The sequence below is a fragment of the Corvus brachyrhynchos genome, unplaced genomic scaffold (genome assembly GCF_000691975.1).
Source record: "Corvus brachyrhynchos isolate BGI_N302 unplaced genomic scaffold, ASM69197v1 scaffold221, whole genome shotgun sequence".
NCBI classification, from domain to species: Eukaryota; Metazoa; Chordata; class Aves; order Passeriformes; family Corvidae; genus Corvus; species Corvus brachyrhynchos.
Genome location: NW_008236622.1, coordinates 2,639,528 through 2,666,251, shown reverse-complemented (window position 1 = coordinate 2,666,251; position 26,724 = coordinate 2,639,528). Strand labels below are relative to the sequence as shown.

At 37.0% G+C, this 26,724-nt stretch overlaps 1 protein-coding gene across 2 annotated transcripts in view; it reads right to left on the bottom strand.

The window, feature by feature from the left end:
* The window catches only part of SLC9A9 (solute carrier family 9 member A9), a 180,597-nt gene that overhangs the window by 67,835 nt on the left and 86,038 nt on the right, over positions 1-26,724 (bottom strand). Inside the window, exons 10-12 of one of the 2 annotated variants that reach the window (XM_008644138.2) lie at positions 12,484-12,597; positions 10,603-10,714; positions 4,907-5,060 (exon numbers count right to left, since the gene is read on the bottom strand). In XM_008644138.2, the coding sequence (XP_008642360.1) occupies positions 4,907-5,060; positions 10,603-10,714; positions 12,484-12,597 (380 nt within the window). The remainder of the gene's footprint in view (positions 1-4,906; positions 5,061-10,602; positions 10,715-12,483; positions 12,598-26,724) is intronic. The other variant, XM_017726473.1, reaches the window with a different exon arrangement.

Sequence of the window (26,724 nt, the reverse complement as noted above, 5' to 3'; positions counted from 1 at the left end):
AGAGAAAGTTAGATGTTTGGAACTGAAGTTTTAGGTGAACTAGAAATGGTGTGATTTTAAGGGCAGCCAGGCACACAGACAGGTCTTTTCTAAAACAAATTTACCAAAAGCAATGGCCAGCTAGGCACAGTAGTAAAAGTTACTGTTGAATGCTGCTTGGTATTTATTTACAATACGGAATTCAGTTCTTCCTATTAACTGAAGAACTGCTGCAAAGAGATGCACAGAGAGTCTGGCAATCCCTTGATAAATGATTACACAAGAGGTGATGATAAACAAACAAGACATAATACCTAGCACAAGGCTTTTGTAGGACATGCTTTATTAACAGCTTTGAAATTTTGCTGTCTGTCAGGAGAATCCTTTATCCTCAAACCTCTCATTGCAGATTTACTGTAAAATGTAGCTCTCTATTTTTAATCTGAGTATGGGGAATGAAGGGAATCATATATCCAAAAGCATTAGCAAGTAATTCTCAACATCTCTGAAGGCACATTTATTGAATACTTCAATTTGACTGTGAACTTAAATGGCTATCTCTGTTTTGTTGTTGATGTATCACAAAATTATTCTCACACACTGATCCAGGCTTATTCATTGTCTGCCAAGAACTGAATATTGTACTCCTTCACATGGGGAGTAAAGGCAATTTTTTTTCCTGTTACAACTCTCAGATAAGCCAAAAGACAATGTATTATTTAGGAATGCGGTACAGCCAGTTCTGCTCTCAGCATGGCAGCTGATAATGCCGTAAACACCGTGCATGTGTCTCTGTGCTAGGAAATGCACCAGTTACTGCACCAGACAACTGGGAACTTTTAAAGAGGACCTTATTTTCAGAAAGGGAACATTCAACACTCCCTGAACTCAGAGTTTCAGATGTTTAGAGAAGAGACAGCTAAAATAAATAAGACATTTCCAAAAGTGCGTGTTTCATTCTTTTATAACAAAGTTAAGAAATATTCATTCTTTGCCAAGAGTTTTAAGACTCATTTTGAAGGCTGCTGTGTATGAGTAAATGCAGTAGTAAAATGAGAATTATTGGTATGGATTTCTTTTAAAACTGTGTTTTGACATATAGACACGTGGACATAAATTCTATGATTAGTAGGTGATATTTCCATGGCTTTAAGACTTTCCAAGACTTTTCCTAGATTCAAGATAGAGTTTAAGTAGGAATATATGTTTTAATATAATTAATTTGTTAAATAAAGGGAAGTAGAATTCTTAACTTTAATAAACTTAGTGAATTCCTGGGATCTATTTAAGCTTTTTTTTTTTTTTATAAAAGCTCTTAGCAGTGCTAGTTTCTTGTGACATAGCTGATTGATGTCACTGCACTAAATGGGAGATGGAAGTTGAGCCCTTTTTGGTAGCACGTGGTTAGTTTCGATAGTGTGTCTTACTATATGTTTTAGCAACAATTTGCAAGTGTTCTATAAGCCATGCATATTCCTGGAATAAATCAACTGGTAGTTATCTCTGAGGACACATCCTAATCTTGTCTCTGAAAATAGAGTGACAGATTATATTTACATTATGTTAAATTTTAACTGAAAAAGAAAAGTGCAGATCTGATGCTATTGCTGTGAGGAGAGGGGGGAAGTTATGTAAATTCCAGTTATTATGGAGACAAAGATTGATTTTTTCAGAAGAAGTTTCATTCCTACTCTTATTTTAAAATTGTCATTTTTCTATTCCCTTATATGCCAAGAGTCCTGGTCACTGTTATGAGACCTTCACAATGTAAATCATGGAGAGTGCAATAAATAATTGAAAGATGGTATAATATGTAGGCAATAATATGCAGCAAGAAGGCTGTACAGTTCTTGAGTACTGTCTTCTGCCCTAACAGTGTAATGCATTATGGTAGAGCAACTGGTAAATGTATTGGTGTGAGTTCTTTCTGATTTATGTTATTTTCACATATCTTGAATTGAATGGATGATAGATTTATTTATGTTTTAAAACCAAACTGTGGGTAAGTTGGTCTGTACCATGTAAACTCAAGCATTTACCTTATAGGATAAGACTGAGTTGATTGACCTTGAGGAGTTTAGAGTTGCATCTCCTGAACTAATGGTAGGAACTGTAGCCATTTCTCAGAGGGAGAGGGGACACAAAACAGTCTATGTAAGATTCAACCCATCCAAAAAGATTCAGAAATCACATGCTCCTCTCTATTAGTCTCTGAATGCCTCCAGTTCAATTAGATACATTATCTGGTGGATAATTATTTTATGATGAAAAATTGGCAAAAAAAGCACACTCAGCTTGGGACTGTTATTTGCTTGATCATGCTGTTTTTGATCATTCTCTCCTGAGAAGGTTTACCTATACAGCAACTTGTAGTTTATGTAGGGAATTTTTGTAGTCACTGTGACCATTCATACATTTTTAATTTCCTGTAAGCACCTTATTTTGATAATGTGAATAACTTTAGTTGTTGAGGTTAACTGAGCTTTAGATTTGACCGATAGTGGTAGATCTGATTTCCTGAAGCACTGGGGAATCACATGGAAGAGTTTCAAACTGCCCCAGGATGGAGCCTGAGGTACGTTTGTATCAGCTGAACACAAAGGGCTGCTGTGAGACCAGTTCCCCTCTTCTGTGATTACAGCCATGGTTACAGAATTTCCCTGGCTTCACCCCTTTTTTTCTGTAATTGATGACACACCAACCTATTCCAAAAAAATCTCTTCAGAGACAATCATATAATTTTTGTACTTGTAATGCAGTTTCCCTTGGCTTTGTGAGCTGACCCCTCCGAACTAGCTTGGAAAATACCATCTTTTTCTTCTAAAGAATCATGGGGATAGACGCAGCTCAGAATTGCTGTTCAGGTACAGCTGCCAGCATGCTGGGGTACTACACCAAGCAATCTGGTGTCACTAGCAACAGCTCCATAACTTTCCTCAGCAAACTCACGTGCTAGAATCCATATAAGTGTCAACTGTCATGAATTACCACCACCTTTAAATACAATTACTTAGCAAAATTACTTAAGACTGAAAACACAAATGCTGGCAACTAAGGACAAAATTCCATACTGAGGTGTAATAAATTATAAAGACAATTAAGTATCTTCACTATAAGGAGAAATCAGGGCCTCAAGATACATTTGTAATTAAAAATGTCTATTTAAAATTTTATCTCAGTTTGACCTCCTCATAATTTATGAAGATGTATGTTCCAATGTCAAGGAATTAAGTGGAAATTATGAACCTCATAGCTTTATAGTAAGAAAATCTATATCCTGGTTACAAAACCAATTCATTTTACTGGTAAAAATGTCTGGCAGATCTGATGGGATTCAGGGGAAATCCTCAGAGATGAGCATTTAAAATCAATACTGTCTGTGTCTTTGGTGAAATCTGTTGTACAGGAGACTAGAGAAAGAAGCACATGCATTGAACAGTGTAAACAGTTAATATGAGAGTCAGCCCCTCACTTGTGGTCCTGGGGGGCTTTGCGCCTCTGGGCAGCACTAAGTAGCCATTAGTAGTAGAAGAAATGCCATTGCATCCAATTCAATTGCTTGTTAGTGAAAGCACTTGACAATCTTCATTTAAAAATTCCCTAGAGAGCTAAACCAAGAGGGGCATCTAGTGACCCAAGTTCTTAGACTGCATATGTGACTACTGCTCACAGCCTTTTCCCTTACTGAATTCTCAGAATTATTCCTTATCTCCTGTTATAGAAACCCAGGCTCATTTGGTCCCCGAGATCTAATGAGAATTCTCTTCCTCACCCACGTTTCTGTTGCGACACAGAAAAACTCTTGCTGACTGACAGTGAAAAAGTGGTAAATCTCAGAAAGATGACTGATAGTGCCAGAGTGTATCCAAACTGTAATGGCCTTGACTGACATTATGGGACATGAGACATGTCATGATGAATAATCAAACTGTCACAGAAATAGAAAGCTTCCACACTGTATATGGATGCCTGCATTTTATGTTTATCCAGTGCACTTGTACGCTAGTCCTTATTTTGTCTGCAAGTTTTATCTATGCTCTTTGTAAAAGCCCCAATTTGGTTATCTTCAGCTGCTATTTTATAGCAAGAGTCTGAAATGAAGACTTGTAATCAGGCATCATTTTGTAAACAAGGAAAAGATATGCTATATATAGAATAAATGATAAGGAATTGTGAATTGCAGGCCTATCTCAATACTGAGGTTTTCTGTGGTGATCTTGCAAATCACAGCAGGGAGTTCTGAATGGATTGCGAATTAAGCAGAATCAGTAACCAGCATGAGTACACTCATTATTAAAAGTTGGGTTTCGAAAAAGCACACTTGGAAGGACACTGCATTTAAAATAGATCCTTTTTACTCCAGTTTTCTATTTACCTCTCTCTTGTCATTTAACCTTCCTTGTCAATCATTGCTCTCTGTGAATACCAGTGATTATGAAGTAATTTAAAAAATAACATAGCGAAGAAGAATATATAAAATAGCATGTAATAAATTAATGCCTGAATAAGGCACCAGTGGAGGTAGATTTTTCCAGCATATTCACATTATAAACAGAAATACATGATTTATTACATGTTTGTATAATAACTACAGATTTTAAGATGAGGGTAAAATCTGCCTTTATAGGTCTTTCTTCAGCAGTGAGGAGGACACTGCTAACATTTATTCACAGTGTTCAAAGGAGCAGTAGTGAAACAAACTCTTAGGAAACAAGGATGTGTCTGACCTAGGTCTAAACTCATAACAAACTTGGAAAGAGCCTGTTCCTTGTGGTCTGGAGCCTCTTACAGGTAGCTAAATACTTCCTTTGTGTGTGTTAAAGCTCATAAAAAGCACATATGTAAGCATTAGAAAGTTGTAAGAATATAGTGATTTATCCTTAGGGATCCCATTCCATTTTGCTGGCTAATGCTGTACAGTACTAACCTGATCTGCAGCCAGGTGAGCATTGGTGTTGTGCCCCCCCCAAACACCCAGACTGTGAAGAACACGATCAGCAGGGCTGTGGTGAACATCATCTGTTTGGGCTGGGAGTCCGTGTCTCGAATGGCCAATGCAAATGCAATCGCACCACGTAAACCTGAGAAAAGACAAGGATGATGAACTTAAAGTGATGGAGAAACACAATTTTAATCTTTTCAGTCCAAACCCAGTTCCAAGGGCAGAAGAAATTTTCAGATCATAATTCTGCTTACAAAACACCGAATTGTGCTAACTGAAAGGGTGGGATTTAAAGCAGCAACTTTGCAAAAATGAACAATGAAAGTACTCTCATATTTACATAACAATCACACATTTGCTTTACATCCACTGAATTATTTGTCTTGAATAATTGCAAATTAAGTCGTAATTTGAACTTAATGCAGATTGAAAAAGAAATCTATATCCTGTGTTAAGTGAGACTACTCAAGAAGTCAGGAGAAAGTGAAAAAGAGGATTGCCATTAAAATCTGTACCCAAATATGCTACTCATTTCTTACTTGAAAATATAGAATATTTCTTTAAAATTCCTTTATAAAATAATTTAATGTTATAAGACTAGTCAGAAAAAACATGACTTAAAAACAATGAATAGTTTTTCAAAGATGATTTTAAATGGCTAAAAGGGGAAGAAATTAATGTACTTGAAACATTATAATAGTTGTAGAATTATACACCCGCAGAGACTGAATAAACAAGCAATTACAAAGGTGGTGAAAACAGCTAAATGAATTTTTTAAAAAAAGCCCCTTAGGTAGTAATAAGGTGACTAAATAGGTCTTCACAGAATGCCATGTTTAAAAATTGAGGGAGAAAAAGCCTGCTAGTGCCTGCAGCCCTCAGGATGCATAATACAAATAATACTCTATATTTTACAATGCGTTTCATTTATCTATTTAAATGCACTTTATTGTTTTCTAAAAAAAATCACAAAGTAAGTGTAGAGAGCAAAGTCATTATGTGTATACAATACACACTGAATGCAAAAAGTACTTTGCGAGTATTGAGAGATTAAATCTGGTAATCAAACCTCTTGTAAGGCACTGATGACATATGCAGAATCATTTAATTAACTGCTAAATGCAGCTATTTTTGGCCTAGAACTCCCAAGTTCTTCAAGATTACATAGCTAGAATGTGAATTATTTGGTATAGAAGCTGGGCAGTTTATCCAGGGAACAGCACAAAGCCATTTCTGCAAGGAAGAAGCAGACTGGAGGTGCACTATCTCAGTGGCAGCAGGTTCAAAACACTGCAGGCAGACATTGGGCTTGTCCTTGGCTTTGCTTTTCTGTAAAAGATGTCTCTGAGAATGCAGATGCTTTACTGTTTTCTTACAGGGGAAAAAATATCAGCTCATTTTAGACATGTATCTGAGGAGGGAATGACCCACTATTGAAATGGTCTTTTTTCAGTGGTTATAGTGGTAATCTGGATGATAAAACCAGCTACATTTCAGTGGAAAACAGTGCTGCTTTCCACAACTGCATCACACTTTCCATTTTAAATCTAGAACATCTATTTTTGCAAGAGGGGATATCTATCTATTTATCTATCTATCTATCTATCTATCCATATCTATCTATATCTATATCTATATCTATCTATATCATCTATATCTATACCATCTATATCTAATCTATATCTATGTATATCATCTATATCTGTATCTATATCTATTAATTATAATATAATTAAGTGATGTTTTTGCTTCTTGAGCACTGGAATGGCTGTTCCTTCAGTTTAGAAAAATAGTGAGTGACTTCACTGCATTTTTCAGTTATAAAAGACTCAACATGGTCTAGAAGAGATAATTCAGTTTCAACTGAAGACATGTCTAAAGTAAAATAAATAATCAAACTAAGAATTTGCTTCCAAGTAAAGCAGTGGGAAGCAGATGAATGCACCTAAAATGTAAAGACTCAATGAGAATCTATATCTACTACTATATACATCTATCTATCTGTCTATCTATCTATCTATCTATCTATCTCAAAATACTTTCCAGGTAGTAATACAAATGAAGGAAGGTAATTTTAACAACCTCAGAAAATGTTAAGGTACTGAAATAGACTGAAGTTTAGATTATATTTTCTGTAAAACTTCAGGGAAAAATGCTAACAAAGCCCAATGGAATGATTGGATGCAGTGGACATTGGTACTTCAGCTACACCTGGAGAGAGTGGTGTGGTAGAAGGACAAACTCTGATGAACCATTAGCAGAGATTCTCTCCCCTTATCTTTCAGAGATGCTGCACTGACAGCAGCTCCACATCTCTGTTAATCCATTCATCCCTGGGCTGTATCACAGATTTCCTAACAGTTTTTTGTATTTTTTTTTTGTGCCAGCCATTAGGGATTCATCTTTAAGCAATATTTTTTTAATGTGCCAGAGCCTTCAAAGCAAACCAGCCCAGGGTTAAGCTCCCACAGAACAGAACCCATGTGCCCTGTAGGGCTGTTAGCCATCCTTTGCCTGCACCCCACACAGACACCTCTCCAAACCCAGCCCTTTGAAGAGCCTGTGAGGGCTGGAGTGTTTGTTGCTGGTGCAAAAAAAATCTGCCAGGAAAGAAAACTTTCTTTGGGTAGATCTGGTGTTTTGGTTTCAACTGTAGTTCTCTATGCTTTTCTTCCTTGCTTTCTTTTCTATTTAGCTGATTTCTTTACATCTCTATGTTTCTTGGAAAGGTTCACATTGACACTTCCCGCCTCCATGTCTGTATGAGTGTGCAGAAGTAAATGCCTGCACAACAGCTGCCTGTACACCAGCATTTTTTGGTTTAATTCTGCATTTATGTTCATCCTTTTCAGACTTCACTGCTGCTGTGTAATGCCTTATATTAACAGCAACCACCCCTGTAGCACTGTGTACCACAAGCCTCTCTGTTGCCTATTTATGTGCTGTAGAGAAGAGGAAAGCAAAGTAAAAAGTAAATAAAGATGGTAGAAGAGTGGAAGATGATATAAAGTCAAAGACTTCAAAATGTTTCTTTTTCACATGAGTAGAGACTGCTGGACTGCTCACTTTAGCTGATGTTCAACTTAATTTGAGAAGCCCAGGCTTAATTAGTCCTTGTAGAGAGGACTAATCAAGTTTCCATTTACAATGGAATGTTATCAGGAATCATGATTAAAAACAGTTGTAGAAGTGAATCCACCCTCTGTAATGTATTGTTAGAGGAGTGGCAGAAGCAGATAAAGAATGTGATAAATCAAAATTCTACATAATCCACCTCCAAGCCTAACTCTTCCACCTTTTCTCAACTGTATTAATACTCATCAAAAAGCAGAACTTAATGACTTCAGGAGAGTTCTTTGCATAGTAAGGTATAATCAAATGCTAATCGACAATGTACTTGCCTGACCTTAATTGCTTTTCTCAGCAATTTTTCTCAGCAATCATTTTGGTGATTGTGGCAGTAAAACAAGCAGTAAATGTTTGGTGGATTTGGTAATGATAGCACAGAAAACAATACTAACCTCAAATGCATTGTTTTCTACACCTGAATGTGTGATGCTGTGGTGAATGAAGTCCATTTTTCCCTGTGATCAGCTAGAACCTGATGTTGTATCAGAACAATGAAGGTGGTAAAACACACGCCGAGGTGGTGGATACCCCATCCCTGGAAACACTCAAGGTCAGGTTGGATGGGGCTCTGAGCAACCTGATCTAGTTGAAGATACCCCTGCTCATTGCAGGGGGTTGGACTAGATAACCTTTAAAGGTTCCCTCCAACCCAAACTCTTCTATGACTATTGCTACTGATCTTTTCTAGATAATGTTTTCCTTCAAACTCGAATTCAGTGTCTTGTTTACTTGTCAGAAATGTGTCTCTCTTCTGGCAGTCATTGTCCTCTCTGTTTATGACTATATGGAGTATGACCAGTTTATAGCACTAAGAATGTTATTGGTAACTAAGCACAAATCTTGGTACATCACAGAAAACAGAATTACACAGAAAATCTGTGTATGCTGTGTTCTGTGAAGTGCGCAGCTGCTGGCAGTGTGAGAGGCAGCCTTTACTATTTTAGTTGCAGGTTATGCTATTGCTTTATTATAATATAAAGATTTTTTTTCTACAAAATGAGGGGTTTTTTCTTTGAAAAATAGTTAAAAATTACTTTTCTGAGAATTTGAACATTTACATTTTAGAAGACTGCAATACTACTGTTTCAGTTCTCAGCTGCCAGATTGTCCTGGAAAGCTAATGTGTGTGAGTCCTGATGTTCAGCTTCTGGCTGCAGGCTACTTTCTGCTCCTTTTCCACGGAGAATGAAATTTGACTGCAGAAAATGAGGACAGAAAAGTTAAAGAATAAGAGAGATTGCAGAGGGTTTTTCATTCTATATTTTAGCTGATGAAAACCAAAAGCCAAAATGGAGCCCAGAAACTAGATACCAAATGATATGAAGCTATTTTTCATGCTTTTGTCTAGTTGGCCACCTGCTAGGCTTACTAGAGGGATCTATAGATACAAGTTACCCGTGGAACAATCGCAAGGGAGCAGTCGGGCTGAAAGTGCTGGATGTGTCATCATCCCTCACACCAGTCTTGCTGGAATTAGCTGACATTTTCAGTGGCAGCTTTTAGCAGAAGGATTGAATGGGTATAGAAATGAACTGCTGTGTTGCTCTCTAGAGAGTTGGAATTACACAGGCATAAATGAGGCCCCCTGATGTGGAGTACTCCTGATGAGGAAGCTTGAAATGCCGCACATTGGATTTCACTTGTTATCTGGCTAAATGGATCGCTGTACATCAAGGCTGTCAATCAAGAACTTTTATCCATAAAAATGTGGAATAAATTTTTGCATAAAAAGAAGGAAAATGAAGCAAAAAAGGTACTGAGTTTCTAATTTTAGAAAATTATCACTAGCATTGGGGGGGTCTGCATTTCTGTCTTTTACTGAACAGATATTCTTTGCTTATAAGTGAGTTTTTCCTAACTAGCATCATAAAGGCAAGTGGAATTATTTCTAGCTTGTACAAGTTAAAAAATATGGTATCTAGATGAGCTTTAACAGTTCAGGGGATGATGTTCAAATCAGACTAGAACATGGCTCCCTCTTCTGGATTTTTAATTTTTTTTTTTTTTGCTATTCTACAATGTTAACAAAATCGATGAAATTAAATATCAAGCTGGAATACATATGAAAAAGTCTGTGGAATTAAAGTGTTCTAGTCTCATGTTTCACAATAAAACTGTTCCTGAAGTTTAAGGAATTGCCAAAGACCATGTCTGATCTGAGTATCAGTACTAACATTGTCCCAGTTGGATATTTATTTGCTGCTGTGTAAAATACTCTCAGGTATACTACAGGTGCCTCTAAAACAGCACAACATAAAAACATGGTATTCCCAAATCGTCATGGAAGTGTAGACAGATGGGGGGACAATGGATTGAAAGACAATGGCTTAATGGGCAGTGGGTTTCCAAAACATTAATTAAAATAGGTCAAGAGCACAGTGAGGTTGATCAGAACGCATCCATTTGCTTCAATACTGTGAAGAGATGACCTTGAGTTTTAAGATAATTAATTCTTTGTGATAGATGTGGCTTTTTCTAGTAATAGATGATTATTTTTGTCAGTCATTAAATGTGGACAGGAAAAATACCAAAAATACCAAAATAGCTCTTACCTGAAAACATCATCATGTGCTGAAAGTTCCTGGGAATCTTTTGTTTTCGACCCAAATTCAAAAGGAAAGAAAGTGGGTATATGTTGGAAGCTCTTGCTACAAAAACTGCCACCTAAAATGTAAGATGTTGAGGAAAATAGTCGACAAACTACTGACAAAACCAGAATTAACTTAATCCAAATATTTCTCTAAAATTATTTTTAAAGTGTAATTAAAGAAATATGGTATTATTGTCTTTCATTTTTACGTGCCATGTCCTTCTGCTTCCAATAAAACTGTGAAGTGGCAGAGATTTGCCTTCCCCAGACATCCTCGTTTTATATTAATCATAATATATCTCACTTCAATCACTCTACTTCTACCCATCACATTAGTGTCACATGTGACTTCATCTTCAGCCCTTCAGGAAAATGCCCATCATCAATAGCAGAGACAGCATTGTCTCCTTGAGCAGGAATTTGCAGAGAATAAATGTGCTTTTAGACCTGATTATTACTTCCTTGTTTCCTGGCAATTCATATTGTCTATACCCAGCACGTTTTGCTTTTTCTCCCCCTTCTCTGTGGAGATTCTTCTGATGAAGTTCTTTATTACTTCTCTATGGAACTATCACAAAAGTTGCCTCAATTAGAAACATGAGGCCATTATCAGATTTAAAGAATATATACGCTTTTTGCACATTTTGCACATTTTTGCCCTCCCCTTGTCTTGTGGCTCTCAGGGCTCAATTATGACGCTCCCAGTCTGAGACATGCTGTGGACTGGAGGACAGAAGAAGTGTTTGAGAGGTGATGTCTGTAGCCTATCAGCTGCACCAGGAGCTCCCTGAAGCTCCATGGCTTGGGAGAACTGGCACTAGGAGCATCCAGTGCTCCTGCCACTGCTTGGGCAGCCCCTCTGCAGGCTGCTGGCTCTGAGACAGGAGGGATAGAGCCAGGTCCCTGCACTGCTCTGCAGCTCAGCTCCATCCAGGGTGCTGCTCCTGCTGCCTCCCCATACCGGGACAGGGCTGGGGACACAGTGAGCTCTTGGGTCCTCATTGCCACCCAGCCCAACCTGTAGCCAAGGGAACTCTGGTGCAGTCCTGATTATTCGTTTCGAAATTGCATATAAAAGTTACTGCATGTAAACAGTATGATTCCAACTTTCAAAGCTATTATAGTTCATTTAAAAGTGATAAGCAGAGGGCTGCTGCTCTGAGCCAAAAAATTTCATTGCATAAATTGTCAGTGTGAAAAGAATCTATACCACTGTACAAGTAAGATTTGTTGGGAAACCATGGCAGAATTAAAGACACAGAGCTTTTTTTACCAGTCTCTAGGTACATGACGGTGTAAATAATTCCATATAGGCTAGAGATATCAAGTATAAAGAAGGAAAGATTTGAGCGAAGCAGAACTGTGTGATTTTTAATGACTTCATATCATTTAAGTAGTTGTGGGGAAGTCCTGCTTATGGCACACATCTGTCTGGAGGCAGCTCTCCAGTTTGTGGATCTGCACTGGCTCCAGACAGGAAAAAAGGTTTTGTGTTGCATCTGTCCCCACAGATGTGTCCCAATACTGATCCCAATTTCCCACCCACTTGTAAACCATTGGCAGAAGTTCCCCAGCTTGTTTAAAGATATTTGCCTGTAGCAGAGGAGCAAAACAGCAACTGTACAAAGAACATGTGCTTACATGCATTGGGGCAATGATTAGGATATATGTAACAGATGATTTTACTTGGAATTGAGAAAATACTGATTTTTAGTATTCCAGGAACTGATTGGTTTGCTTGTTGACTTTTTTCACACGGAACATGCATTTTTTATATATATATATATATATATATATATACACACATGTGCAGAGATACATACTTCTTTAAAGCAAAGGATACAAGTGCACCAAATATAAAAAGAGGATTGAAGATGTGATTTTGAAATGTAAATAGTGCGAGTCCCATGTAACAGAAGATGACATTCTCAGCCAAAAAATTCATGAACTCGAACAACTTAAGTGAGAGAGAAAGAACATAATTATGATTCACGTCTATAACAAAGTACTGAATATCCCAGGTTCCCTTGGAACACAGAACTGTTTAGATGAACGGAATAGAAGTTGGTGCTACTTCAAGGGTGGATTTTAAACCCACCTAATTTGCTATACAGTATAACAAGGTGTCTTTTAGCCTTAAAAATCATAGTTGCTTGCATGTTTTTTCTCTGTATATGTAAGCTTGACATAGACAACTGGTAAAATACATAAACAGCAAGTAAGTTATATGAACTTCAAATTAAACTGCAAGGAAGCTGGGGGAATTTAGTTTCACTCATGTTTACAGGGGTGAGCCTGGGAAATGGCTCCTGGTTATACAAGTGGCTGTACATAATGCAGTCCTGGGTTATGGGTACACTAATGCCTAGAGAGAGAAAAAAAATCCTTAATGGACTTTTAAGGTGTCCCTTTAAAATATAGCACAGTCTTTCTTACTACCATGAATATTATCCTGCAGATGGAAACTCTTATTGCACTGTATGGACATCAATACAAAACTCATTTCAACCCAAACTATTTAAAATATCATTTAAAGGTATTATAAAATAAGCTTAAAATACATGATTAGGGTAGAATTTCTTCTGTGAAAAAACAAGCAAATCCAAAATATTTATTTGCCTTGAGGGTATATTCTTGATTGTATTTACAACTGATTACATTAAAACTAATAAAACAAATTTTCCTATTTAACTACATCTGGAAAAAATCAATCATTGCTGCCAAATAACCACAAAGAAAAAAAGGGGGCATTTCACTTCTGAAGTCACTTTTGAGCTCAGGATTCTATGCCAACAAATCCTGGTGCAGAGTTAGGACCGAAGTTTGTCAGTCTATCTGCAACCAGCCATACATCACTATCCAGAACGTTACTATGGATCTTACTATGGTTTTATTCATCCTCAGTGGGCTTATGTATTTTGTGTAATATGTTTGTGGTCCCAAAAATAATTATCCAGTAACAGTCACTAAAATTTAACAAAGGAAAAATAAGAGCTGTCACAATCATTAAGACAAATTTGAGAGGCAAAGTGGCATAAAACCCATTAGTATATGGGAGGATATTTTGGGCCCCATGGCAGCACCATCAATTATTCCAAGCACACATTCCATAGCCCTCATCTTGTGCTGCAGTACTGAACAACATGAAAACAAACACAAAAAATACTTGCAGGTTAGCAGTCTTAAATTATTTGAATTAAATTTAGATAAGAGAAACCAGTTGTCAAAAACTTCAAAGTATGGGATCTTGTGACCCATAGAAATGATGATAAATCCTTGCATTTCCACTTGGAAGCAAACATGATCCCATGTCTTTGTGGGAATGTCATCTGATGCGTTGTTTGAAACAATAGAAAGATGTATCAGGAGTGCCATGACAGGATCTACATCTCTTATAAAATAGATATATATGTATATATTAAAAGCTTTTGAGGGAAGGATACTGCTATGAGGAGCCACAACTGAATACTTTAATTGTTGGGATGAGATAAAGTGCTCCATAGGTTTTAAAGCTGAATAATATTTCATTTTTCGTTTAGAAAGTACCATTCAGGACTCCGAAAAATTTTAAGTAGATGTACTATTGATACATTTTAGAAACAGAGATTCTGAAACTAAGTTTCCTTTCTTGTATCTTCAATACTTCTGTTAACATACATTTTTGGAGGAAAACAGATTTTTGCTATATCATTGCTTTTGCTCTATACTTTTTCTCAGCAATTTTACTAAATGCAAGCTTTTACTCTTGCCTGAAGTGCTTTCATGGCATAGCTGGTTTTAAACTTCTCACCCCTTGTCTCCCAGCAATCTGACCAAGATACAATCTTTACCGATTTCTTGTGAATCCGGTTTAGTGCATCCTTTTCATTTCCCTGTAACTTTACCTCCTTTTACTCAATACATGCATCCTGCTTCATCTTACTTCAAACCTCCAGGCTCATTTGAGTAAATGATTGTTAAAGAGAAAAAAATCCCTCATTCTTTTCTGGGTGTTTCCACTCAACATGAACAATACATTCTTCCTTTGCTCTCTGGGTGAATGTGTCACGTCCCACAGCACAGGCCTGGTGGTTTCCTTGGCCTCTATTCACAGTGGATGTAACACTTTGTAGCCACAGCATCTGTGTCAGATGCATCCAATGCTGGAATTGCATTGCTGGACATAATTTTTTTTTTTTTTTTCACAAGAGCAAATATAATCCAAATCCTTTTCTTTTTTCCTCTGTGAGTTGTTCGTGGTTTTTTTTTTTTTGTGCATGTGTGTCTTTGCTGAACTGTGTTATTTTTTTTCTCTTATCTCTAGTTTCTCTGTATTTTGATCCTTCTCTATCAGAGCACTGCTTCCTTGCTAGAAGATTAAATCCAGACTACTTTTCTTCCTTTGTGTAGCAAAAATCCAGGTGCTATTTCAATAGCTAATTTAGAGCAGGCTCCACTCCTTCTTATTCCAGGCACAACTGTGATACAGTCTCATATCAAAGATTCAGCTCCTTAAAATGGTAAAAGTAGCTTGTTATCTTCATTCAGAATCTTCTGTGTTTCCCACATAGTTTGCTCTCTCTTTATAAAAGTCTATCACTCTCTCATATGACACATTTATTCACTGACTGCAACTTAGTCAAATTTCCCTCCACGAGTTAGAAAAAATTAAATAAAACAACTGCTTCAGAACTAGTTATTTTCATAAAAGAAGTGATATCTGCATGCCTTTTCCTGGAACATGACACTTGGGAGTATAACATAAAGATTACCCACTGTTCTCCTGACTTTACTTTTTTTTGTGTAGTTAAGCACAGTGTTTTATTTAGTGTTCAGCTTCTGTGTTTTGTTCAACAGTAACACAGAGCCCATGGAGAGATTCCATGTAGCGCTTAACTGTCAGTGCTGTGCAGCACAAATCCCTTCAGAGCAAAACAATTTGTTCTAAAGAGAGCTTCTGAAAACCATGTTAAGAAACAGCTTCCATAGGAGCATTTGCCCAAGTTATCATGCCTTTCAGTCAAATGTTTGTCATTATTTTAAAGAGGAGATGTCAAGATCTTTTGTATGAGAAGTAGAAAAGTAGGAGGAATAGGCTTTGAACGGGAATTTAAAAATTCCTAGGTCACCCAAGGAGTTGCACCATACACAGTAGCCTCTGGGTGACATCCTCTCCTGTCTGAGGGGCCATAAGCCAGGTCCATGATGTGGTCCATGGTCTGCTTTAATGCCACTGAAAAATTTTTAATATTTTGGATATATGTACTTGCAAGTGGGATTACTTTTGTGGGAAGAAAAAGTTAGGATTAAAGTCCTGGATACTGAGTGTCTGGAAGCATTTTATCTATAACCATAAATTCTTTTCCCTTGCCACCCACACAGACAACCAATCTCTTTCTACTCTAAATGAAATTGGCATAAAGTGCTTATACACCACCATTAGTTTTTCCAAGGATATCAGAAAACCATTTTAATATACACATAGCAATAAGACATCTTTTTGTTATGAAACTAAAACCCCTAATTTGTAATGTGGCATTTCTAACTCTCCATGAAGTCTATAAATCTGCTTATACTTTTAATGTAAGAGCTGTAATAAATCACCAATGTCAACCCATTGCAGAGTAGAGTATTAATTACAAAAACACCACATCAGAACTAATCCAGGCACTTGGTTTAGGTGTTTAGCTCAGTGAGTTGCTGAAAATGGTATTTGCTTTGCTTTGGTACTTTCCTCTGTAAGTAGTGGTTATTACAAAAGATTTAAATTAAAATTGACATAATATTTATGTATTTAAAAACATATCATTCACTAAATATGCTCCTCTTTTCTATTACTCTCAGCTGCTGTAAGTACTAGGAGGGATGTGCAAAAATTCCATTTTAAGCTGGGACATTCTTTTGGAAGATGCCACTTGCAGTTCAGCTCTCACTGGCAGAGGAAGGAATCAATCCAGGCAATCTGCACCTTAAGCCTTGCTGTAACTGCTGAGTTTGTCTTACACCAATGTTTTATTTTAACTCAAGTGAAACAATTTATATGATATAAAAACTGTATTAGTTTTATCTTTTCAGTGAGATAAGGAAAACATGGTCTTTTTTCCTCTCCTTCCTTTCCTCCACCCCCACAGTTAAGTTCCAGCCAATTAGAGCAATAAACTATGCCAGAATGGCTTTTGCAACTTGATTTATTTTCTAGAACAACTTATATTTTCACTGAGTGTTAGAGAGATTTTCTAGGTAAGTAATTAGTGCACCTGGAAGATGGAACACACTAAGTATCAATCTCATCTACAATAAAATAGAATTCCTTAAAGGAGCATCAAAAGGAGAAAATGAACATAATCTATGCCACAGTCCCCTTGTGGCTGGAGAGATGGAAAATGTAAGATTTTTCAAATACTGATATTTTAAGGAACCTTTTCCATCTCAAGGGAATAAAGTCAGGATGACAGGACTGGGTAAAAGCAGAATGGCAAACAGCATTCCTTCCTCTTGAGGGAATAACACCAGTATGGAGGTATTGGGTAGAAGCTGAAATACACCCACAACTTCCTTCCAGCAAAATTTAGTGAATTTTAATCATTGATGGCAATACTGCATTCATTCACTTGATTTAATATCTGCTGCAGGAATGTCATCCACCTCTTGCAAGTACTACCTGCAGGCCTTCTGTAGATGCACTGATTTTGCTAAAAACTTGGAAAATGCCACCTGTCTGGGGGGTGCACCCTACAGTGATATATTCTTGCATTAAAACAGGGAGAGTTTCCACAGTCCAACAGGAGCTGGGAAGCTAGGATGTAAAATTGATTATACTTTTAAGAGAGATCTAAAGGTGGCAGAGCTATTAAAAACCCAGGATGTTGATGTTAAGTGACGGTTATAAAATTTATTATCTTTGAATAAAGCTATTTAATTAGATCCCAGATATCAAAAATATTCCATGAAGTCAAGGATATTGATAAATTAATAATTGATGAAAATTGCTTTTCCTTAACTCTTTTGAATTAAAATGCATTGAGAATTCAAACTACCATAATTTTCCTGAGATTATAGAAGCCTTTATTATAGCCTAATTGCTTTATTTAATTTCTCTTCTGATTAGAGGTTTCAAAATCGGAAAAAGGTTCGGATTTGAACCTCTTGCTTGAAATCTTATACAGCTATAATGAATCTACACAGCACACAGTTATAATTCTCATTTCTGAATAATGTGCTTAGATGAAAGGATCAGCAAAAGTAACTCAAATTCATGACAGAATATAAACTTGTTTATGGTGCTAATTTTGACATGCAAGAATATCTGACTCTAAACTTGCAAACACTCTAGCAGAGAGAAATTCTTACAAGATCTTTAATGCCCTGGGGAAAAATTTTGGCCTTTTTTATCAGTCGGCTTTGCTACTGAATTAAATGAATTTCACCCCAACAGATTTATCGAAGGCACACAATAACTTTCTATTTCCCTATAGATCTGGGAGGTTTAAAGAATTCATAAGGCCTGAGGATGAACTAGGAAAGGAAAAAGATATAAAAGAAAACAGTAGCACCAAGGGGAAGGAAAGGCCAGCAATATTTTGCATTTCCATGGTATGGCTTCTTCTTTCTGGCATAATCTACTCCCCATCACCAAAGTTCAGCTTGGGAGAAGCTGGATAATACTGGCACAGAATATACTTCTGACCGATACCAGCAAAGCAAATCTGTTGGCCTCAGATATAAAGGCACATCCTACTATTAAATTTATCACAGGCCTTGAATGGCTTTGTTTAAAAAAAGAAGTTTAAACCAAAAATGTTGAAAATTGGACAGCCAAATAAGAATTTGGAATTTAAATTAAATGTTGCTTTCAACCAAATTTGGATCTAGCTCTAGATCATTAGTCTTGCTAAGTTGCTTAGGAAAGGGGATTTCTGCAAAGCTGTGTTTTTTCAAACATGGCTCTGTTTGAAAGAGAGGGAACCTTTTCAGGTCAGTCTCTCCTTTTCCTGCAGCACAACCAACTTCTGCTATTATACAGCACCTTAAATGGTGCCTAAAAATAACCCCAGAATGACCGCTGAATGGAAGGTGGCCCCCAAAGAGAGGGGTTGGTGCTGCTGCTCCTACAGCTTGTCAGCCAAGTTCTTCTTTGGCTCAGAAACTAGAAAAAAGCATTTTCAAAGTGCTTATTTATCTTAAATTCCTGAACTGAGATGTTGCAGGCACAAAAGAAGGAGTACCCCAGTGCTCTGTTGTATCAAGATTATGTGCTCAGGGATTTCTGCGGTTCAAACTCGCTAAGTTTATTTTAGCAGGACTGTTTTCTGCAAGAATTAAGAAAGGGTTCTGCTCCAGATGGGGCATAATAGAGTGCAACTGGAAAATTGTTTGAAGGGATATAAAGAACTTTTGACTGTTCAGCGAATAGTGGTAGTACTGGAATAACTGTGTTTGGGGTGAATTTGGAAATTTTTGGGAACATTGATGCCTCTTCCATTCTCTGATAGAGGCAATGATGGTAATGGAAAATGAAGAGGCTGTTAACAGCCTGTGCTGTCCAGGATTAAGCAAGTATTCTTATGAAGCTGAAATTAGGGAATAGACTCTGTGTAGAAGAAAAAGAATAAAAAAATTCAAGATAATAATAACATCACTGAAAATGAAGCTGAAGGACGTATTCTGAACAACTTGAATGATACTTTCTTGGAAGGTTATTTCTGGGGTGGCAAATCACTGATCATGTGGAAGTGAGGACATAAACTGCGAGTTAAGGGCTATGTAGAACAGTGATTAAAAAATAAACAGAGGAAAGAAAGAATTTGTGGCTTTACCAAAGCAAATTTGAGATAACAAAGGAGACTCAGTTGCTATAAAACATGACTGTTCTTCTTCTGATCAAAGAAAAATAGGAATGTTATCAATGTAATATAGTTACTTTTAAAATGGCAATGAGCTAATAGATCCTTTGCATTTCTGCATTTATATTAGAATTAGAGGAACTGCTGCTGATTTTTCAAAATTAAAACACAAAATCATTCTCATTTTTTCCTTTCATTCCCCTCAAGTGTGTTTTTATTTTTCTGTGACCTGCTACTACAGTCCTAACCTCTTACAATCAATGCAGTTTCTAAGGAGGACTAAATGCAATTTATTTTATTTCAATTTGCTGAGAGGATATATGCTAATACTAATTCTTGAAGTGTGTTCTTAAAAACAGTTTCCTTCCTTGCCAAGTTTTGGATGTTGGAAAGAAATTCAGTTAGTCTTTGACATATTAGGAATTAGTGACTTATATGGGGGCCTTTAACCTATCAGGAATAAAAACAAAAGGTTCTCTTGAAGTCTGTGATGTCTTTTCTTCCTGATTATGAGATTTCAGTTTCACTGCAAATCTGACACTACAGGACAAATACTTGCCCCCTTTGCATCTGTTCTATAGAAATTATATTGGAGCTCCTAGCTACCAATATTGATGTTTCCCTTCATAGTCTTTAAAACTAATTCTGTGGAAAAATAAAGCTGTAGAGCTAAAAATAGGAATAATTCTATTTTACCTTAAACCAGACAACAGTAGCAGTATTCACATGCATCTTTCTGATGCAATGTTGTTTTATTTTTATTCAGGGCCTAATCTAAGATAAAAGAGTTTTTACTATACAGCTTATCTAGTTTCTGTGCTGCAATTACTTGTTCAGGGTTTTCCATATATACACTGCTTTGTTTATAGAGGTTGGAGGGGAAGGGACAAGGCCTTACCACTGTCTAACCCAGGCAGAGCATCTTCACTTGGACAATTGCTCTTGCTGTGAACAGTGTTGAGTAGTATGAGATCCTGACGATATTAAGCTTCTTTTGTTATTCTTGAAGACCTATTATTGATGAGTCAACTTTTAAATACATTACCTTGGCAGAATGCCACCCTGGAGTTACACTGGGCAGAATTATTTGCAATTACTCTGCAATTCTAGTATTAGTATCTGAAGCAGGATACTGAATTAGTATGTTCACTGATCTGCTCTTACATGTTTATATGTGGGAATTTGGGGAATTCTTCTGTTTCATTTCTCCAGTCATCTTTAAACAGCTTCCCTGCCTCCTGATGTAGGCTGCTGTTCAAGAATTGATGATTCATTTGGACAAAAAGACTGAGAAAGGTGAATAGCAGCTATGTGCTTTGTGTCACACTTTTTTCCTAAGTATTAGAGTACATGACTTTTCTCATCTAACAGTCCTTTACACTTAAAGCTGTAATCTAGTGTGCTCTATGGAGATGTGATAAATGGGACATAATTTGACTCCAGATGAAACAGAATAGAAGCTGCTGAACTGCTGGAAAAAGTATTGCAAAGATTTCCAGTGTTTTCAGGTCTACTAAATTACTTGTGGCCTCACTGGTGATGTTTTACTGATATCACCAAAGGGAAAAAAAAAAAGACACAGCAAAATAAGCAGAAATTAAAAATTCTACACTAAGATACATCTTCAACTGTACTTAAATCTGAGAGCTTGGGGGACTATTTTACGTATAAGATTAAGAATCTGTAGTGAAAAGATACTAATGCATCTTAAAAATACCTTCTGTAAGATTCCGTGGGAAAGCAGAAGGTGGGTGAACTAGGAACATTATGATCAGGCACCTCAGAAAAATGTTTTTTCAAGAAAAGTATTAGTTACTAAATGAGTGGGTACTTCTGAGGATGCTGAATGTCTGCTTGGAATTTTCAAACACTCCTAACTCGTCTCAGGTTCACTGGAGGCATAGAGTGGTCAATACCCCCCCCTAATAGGTGTGACTGAAGCAGAATTAAAAGTCAAAAGCTTGAAAAAGATCCTCAAACTTGCATCCTATTTGATTACTGTAGGTTAATTAAAGTATATAGGTATGAAAATATGTGCAAAGATAGGGCACTTATTTGAATCCTAGTCATGATTTAGACATTTAGTGTGAAAAATTTTGACAAAGGGCTTTTTAGCCCTTAATTATGTGCACAGACGGTACCATGAGAAAGAGATGAGCGATAGTCAGCTGTTTAGTATGTCTTGCACTGTGCTACCATTTGGTACAAATGCCTCTTTGGAAGGTAGGAAATCCATTAATCATGTAATGGAAACACAGCTGTGCAGTCACTAAAAAGACAGGATGCTGGCAAGTGCTTTAGACTATTATAATGCCTTATTTACATGTATTTATTTTCTTCTTGCAGCTTATTATGTGAGAATTCTAGTGTTACCTACATACTTCTACAAGTTTTGACCAAAGCTTTTGTGCAGTTCTTATAGCTGATAAGGAATTTTGCAGGTAATAACCCTTGAAAGAGAACTGTGAGGAATCAGCAGTCGTGCAAAAATCATCTAAGTTAAAAAGGAGAAACATCCAAAATGTATTTCAGACTGCAAGAATGGATGTTAGTCAGCAGCAGTTTGGTGTTGTCAGGAATCACAAACCAGTTCAGATTCCTTAAGGCCTGCCACTGTCCCAAAGCTCTCTGGGTGAGCAAAAGCATTGCTGTTTAAAAAACTATGAAGTAAAAAGCTAACAAAGCTCCCAAACCATGCAGACTGCTTTGGATGAGGTCAGTCCACATTTGCAGCAGAACGCTCGATGCTCTCTAAAGATCCCAGCGTAGCCTCTCCAACCATGCCAGAAATAGCATCTTAATTGTGTTTCCAAACACAGGCCTCACAGGAAGAGCAATTATGAACACGGTGACACACACTCATGCAAGTGTAAGGCAACACAGGGTGCTAATTAAGGAACCTATTACTAATATCCTCAACATTAAAAACTATTTTAACCTATGTGCTGAATAATTTTACTGCATTCCAATTTAGCAGTATAATGTACTATGCACAGAAATACAAAATAGACTTTTTTTTTTTCTAGAGATTTATTCCATAACTGAAGAATTTATTGATAAATCCGGTACTAAAATAATCTAAAGTGTCAGTGTTATCAAGTCAGAGGAAATCATTACCATAGGACATAACTATATTTTAAGTAAAAGACTGAGTGGTTTTACCTCTCTTATTACATATATTTAGAACTTGCTCATTTATAGAATAAGCCAGATGTCATTAAAGTCAAGGGGCTTTGGTTCATTATATAAAACTCTACTAAATTAGTTTACCTGTATGAAAAATTAAGAAAGACTTAAAGGAAGAATCCTACCTTTATTTTTTATCCTTGTCACAAATTCTCACGTGAGGGAGTTGTGACTGACTACATGTTTGAAAGAATTGTAATAATTGTCTACTTTTACAAAACATGAGATTTTTATAAACCATACTTCGAACTAAAGTTAACCATATTTACTCCAAGTATGGGATGTTAAAGTGCACTCTGCTGTTTCAGCACTACATGTTGATGATGTGACAATATGTTCCTAGCCCAGGACTAGACTGATTCTGGTTTTCTTTTTTTCTTTATGCATTCCATAGTTGCTGTGATGAGGAGGGTGGCAATAATTAGGATGGGCTTGATTTCACAGGCTACCTACCTAGAGGGAATTCACTTCACAAAACTAGATTTCCACACGTGGGGCACAGGGCTGGGTATTTGCATGGTTGCAGACTTAAAAACTAGAGATAAGTGCTAGCTACCTGAAGTAGGGAGAAATATTTCAGAGGTCGCTCTTCAAACCTCTTGTGGGAAGAGGGACAGTAACAATCTGCAGAGTTCTACAAGGCAGCGTTTGGCTTCTGCAGCAGCTCACACAGCCCCAAGCAGTTTGACTCCGCTGCACAGAGCAAGACATATCAGAGCCTCATTTGTGACTCAGGGCAGTTTCAGAGAAACTATGGCACGAGTCTCACTTCGGAAGTTCCTTACACATTTCTCCATATGCCAAAGAGATTTCGGCCTATTGGTTATCATTCCATTTGGTATATGTTAGCTAACTGCTGGCATCTGATTCTGTGCTGTAAAGAGTAACCTACACCCTTAACAATCTAAGATCTTTATTAATATTTAAAGAAAATGTTTAATGTTTAAACAGATTGTAAAAACTTTAATGAAGCCATTTGGAAACTAGTTTGCATATGGTATTATGTTCCTTAGCCTACCAGCATCAAAAATGACATCATTTTTCAACAAGATGAGCTTCTCTGTAGAAATACTGCTTCATTATAGTTCTGGGTTACTTCAGGGTATGAATTACATTTGAGCATGTTATTTTCCAGTTTCTGTGCTTAAGCAAAAGGAAGGAAAATGTTTTTTTCTTTGTTTTTCAAGAGAATTTCTCTTCTTCCTAGGTCCAAAGTACATTTTTATTATTCTCTGTGTGTGTGTGTGTGTTTAAGATACTAGAATATGATATTCCTCATAAAATGCTGATGACAAAGGGACACATGCTTGATGGGAATTAATGAGGCCAGAGCACATTTGCACATTCTCAGTTAAGGAATCGCTAATGCAGGTGTACAAAGACAGAGAGAAATGGAAACTACAGAATGAAGTATAGAGCTGAATATTCTAACAAGATTCCTGTATATGGACACCCAATATTTTCAGTATTATGGATAGAACAGCAGCTAATGTATGATATAAACCATAAATTATGCAGGTAATTACTGATACACCAGAGTTATAAAGTCTACCATTATCGGTTTACTCATAGCAATGTTTCCTAGCTGTTTACCATCCATCATGTAGCTCACAGCTGAAAGAGAGGAAACAATTACAGCATTTTCACATAAATTTAAGGGAAGTTGCATGTAAAGAGACTGCAGATTAACATTCTTTTAGCACGGTTAAGTAATCAGGAACATCAGTCAGATAATGAGGGATTTTGTTAAGAATTTCAGATTGAAAGACATGTTAGTATAATTCCTTTTGCAGAAATCAAGATTTTCTTGTGTTGTTATGATTTTTCTTGTTAAGCCCATACAGTAAGCAGCTTTAGCTTTCTTTATAGCATTACACTGTTCTACAGGGTTCTATAAGATCTTATGATACATCTGGTCAAACAATGCACCTGGCACATTTCCAATCTTCAGCTTTTACTGCTAAATACAGAAAATAGCTGTGCAGAGAACTGGAATTCATTATACACTTCCTGTCAATTGCAATCCATTTTAAAGGTAATAATTATTACAAGCACTATGGATGTGGTGCATATTCAATTAGAGAAAAAAAGGCAATTGCTGAACGAGGGCAGGCTGTTTGTAACAGACCCAGGGGCTCAGCAGAGATGCTCTGGCTCTGCAATCAGGAACACAGGGCTCAGCCAGCACGTCCATGACACTGCTGGAGCTCATCAGTGCCTCGGGAGGGAAAACTGGAGCTTATAAGGGAAAGCACAGGACAAGAATGAGGGGCTGCTTCTTTTCAGGGTATTAGGCTGGAGCTGTAATGATAACTAATGTCTAGAGACCTCAGCTTTTGGACTTTTAGAAGTGTAGAAGACTGGCTTATTTTGTTTCCAATATAGGTTACAATTGCCAGTATCTGTTCTTAATAACCATAAGATAAATATTGCATAAGCCATTCTTTTAAAAACTGCGCTTACAACCCTTTTATGTTTTTATCCTTTTCCTCTCTCAAAAAGAAAAACAATAGGGGCATTTCTGTGTTTTTGAACAGCTGCAAAATGAAGATTTTTTTCTACAGGCCTTGTCTCAAAAAAAAAAAAAGGAGAAAAAAAAAGGAAAAATCTGGGTGAAATGCAAGAAGACAAGAGCAAGGTCTTTCCCTGACATTATTCATTTCCAAAGTATTTACTTTAAGCAAAACTGACTAAAATATGGGCAAAACTATTCTAATGCTATTCCAGTTCAACTAAATCTTCCCAAATGCTATTTGATTTTCAGACTCTTGTTATCAAAAGGAGCATCTTCTCAATTTTTCTATTGACCCTTGTTAGTTGGCCACCTGTGCTGTTTCCTAAGAAGCAGTACCTGAAGCCTCAGTCTTTATCACTTCTGAGTCTGAACTTGCAGGAGTTCAAGGAGGTTGGAAATTAGGGATTGATTTTTTTTTTTTTGTCCAGCTGCAGAAGGGGAACCGTGTGACAGCGCCCATCAGAGCTAACTTTTATGGTCAGTCTCCACTTAAATGGATAAATGTGCTTCATGCATGCAGCCTATTTAATGCTAACCAAGAATTTGGGCTTTACTGGGTTCTTTAGGCAAAGGTCTCTTGTGTATTTTTGAAGAGTGCCAGACCTGAAAGCCATGCATTAGTTAAAAAGAATTTCCAGTTTACTCTCAAAGGACTAGCCATCAAATACATTATCTCATATCAGACAACCAGCTCTACACCTTAGAAGATAGTAAAACCCCCATTCTGGTATGAAATTTTCCTGTAAGCACTGTGATTGTGGTGTGCTGAGAAAACAGATTCCTCCCGCACAGCACAGATGCAAAGACTGATTAGAATCTGGTACTAGTGGTAACCTTTCTGAGAGATAACGTTTCTCTCAGTCTTTCTTTCTGCCAATCATTTGTGTAGAAATACCTGACCTCTTGCAGTGCCTTAAAGGTAGTTTTTCCCTAAGTAGAGTTTCTGAATGAATCACGACAGCTGTCAATTAGGCTGCTCATTTCAAAAGGATGAGAATTATCCTTGTGTTTCCTTATGTTTTGTGGTAGTTCTGCCTTGCTAACAATCTAGGACATTTTGCTATAAGTAGGGTTTTCCTCAGCCTAGAAACACTATCAAATATTTTATAAATTAAGAGTCTGAATTATAAGAGCCATTATAACCTGACATTTGTGCGTGTACTTTTCTTCCTAGAAGTATAAACTCATCATCTATAAACAGTCCAATGTTTGATAATAGAAAATAGTAGGCATTAACCAGAGATAAATTAGTATAGGCTGTGTGCTATAGAAGCAAGCCCAGCTCTCTTTGATTTTAAACACTCACACAAATAGCATAACCAAAGCCCCAGAGCACACACATGTCCAGCGTGACTGTGGAGGGTTTAAGATAAAGGCACCAAACCATTTCATTTTGTGCTGCAGCTCCCAATGAAGCTAGAGGGCTGCTTCTCCCAAGTACACTATGGGTGCTGGATATCTGGAGTGGGACCCCTCCCAAACCAGATCGACGCAGTTTGGGTGTTGGTAGTGCACCGTCCATCTCTTCCCAGCTGCTCTCCTTCTCTCACAGAAAGATAAC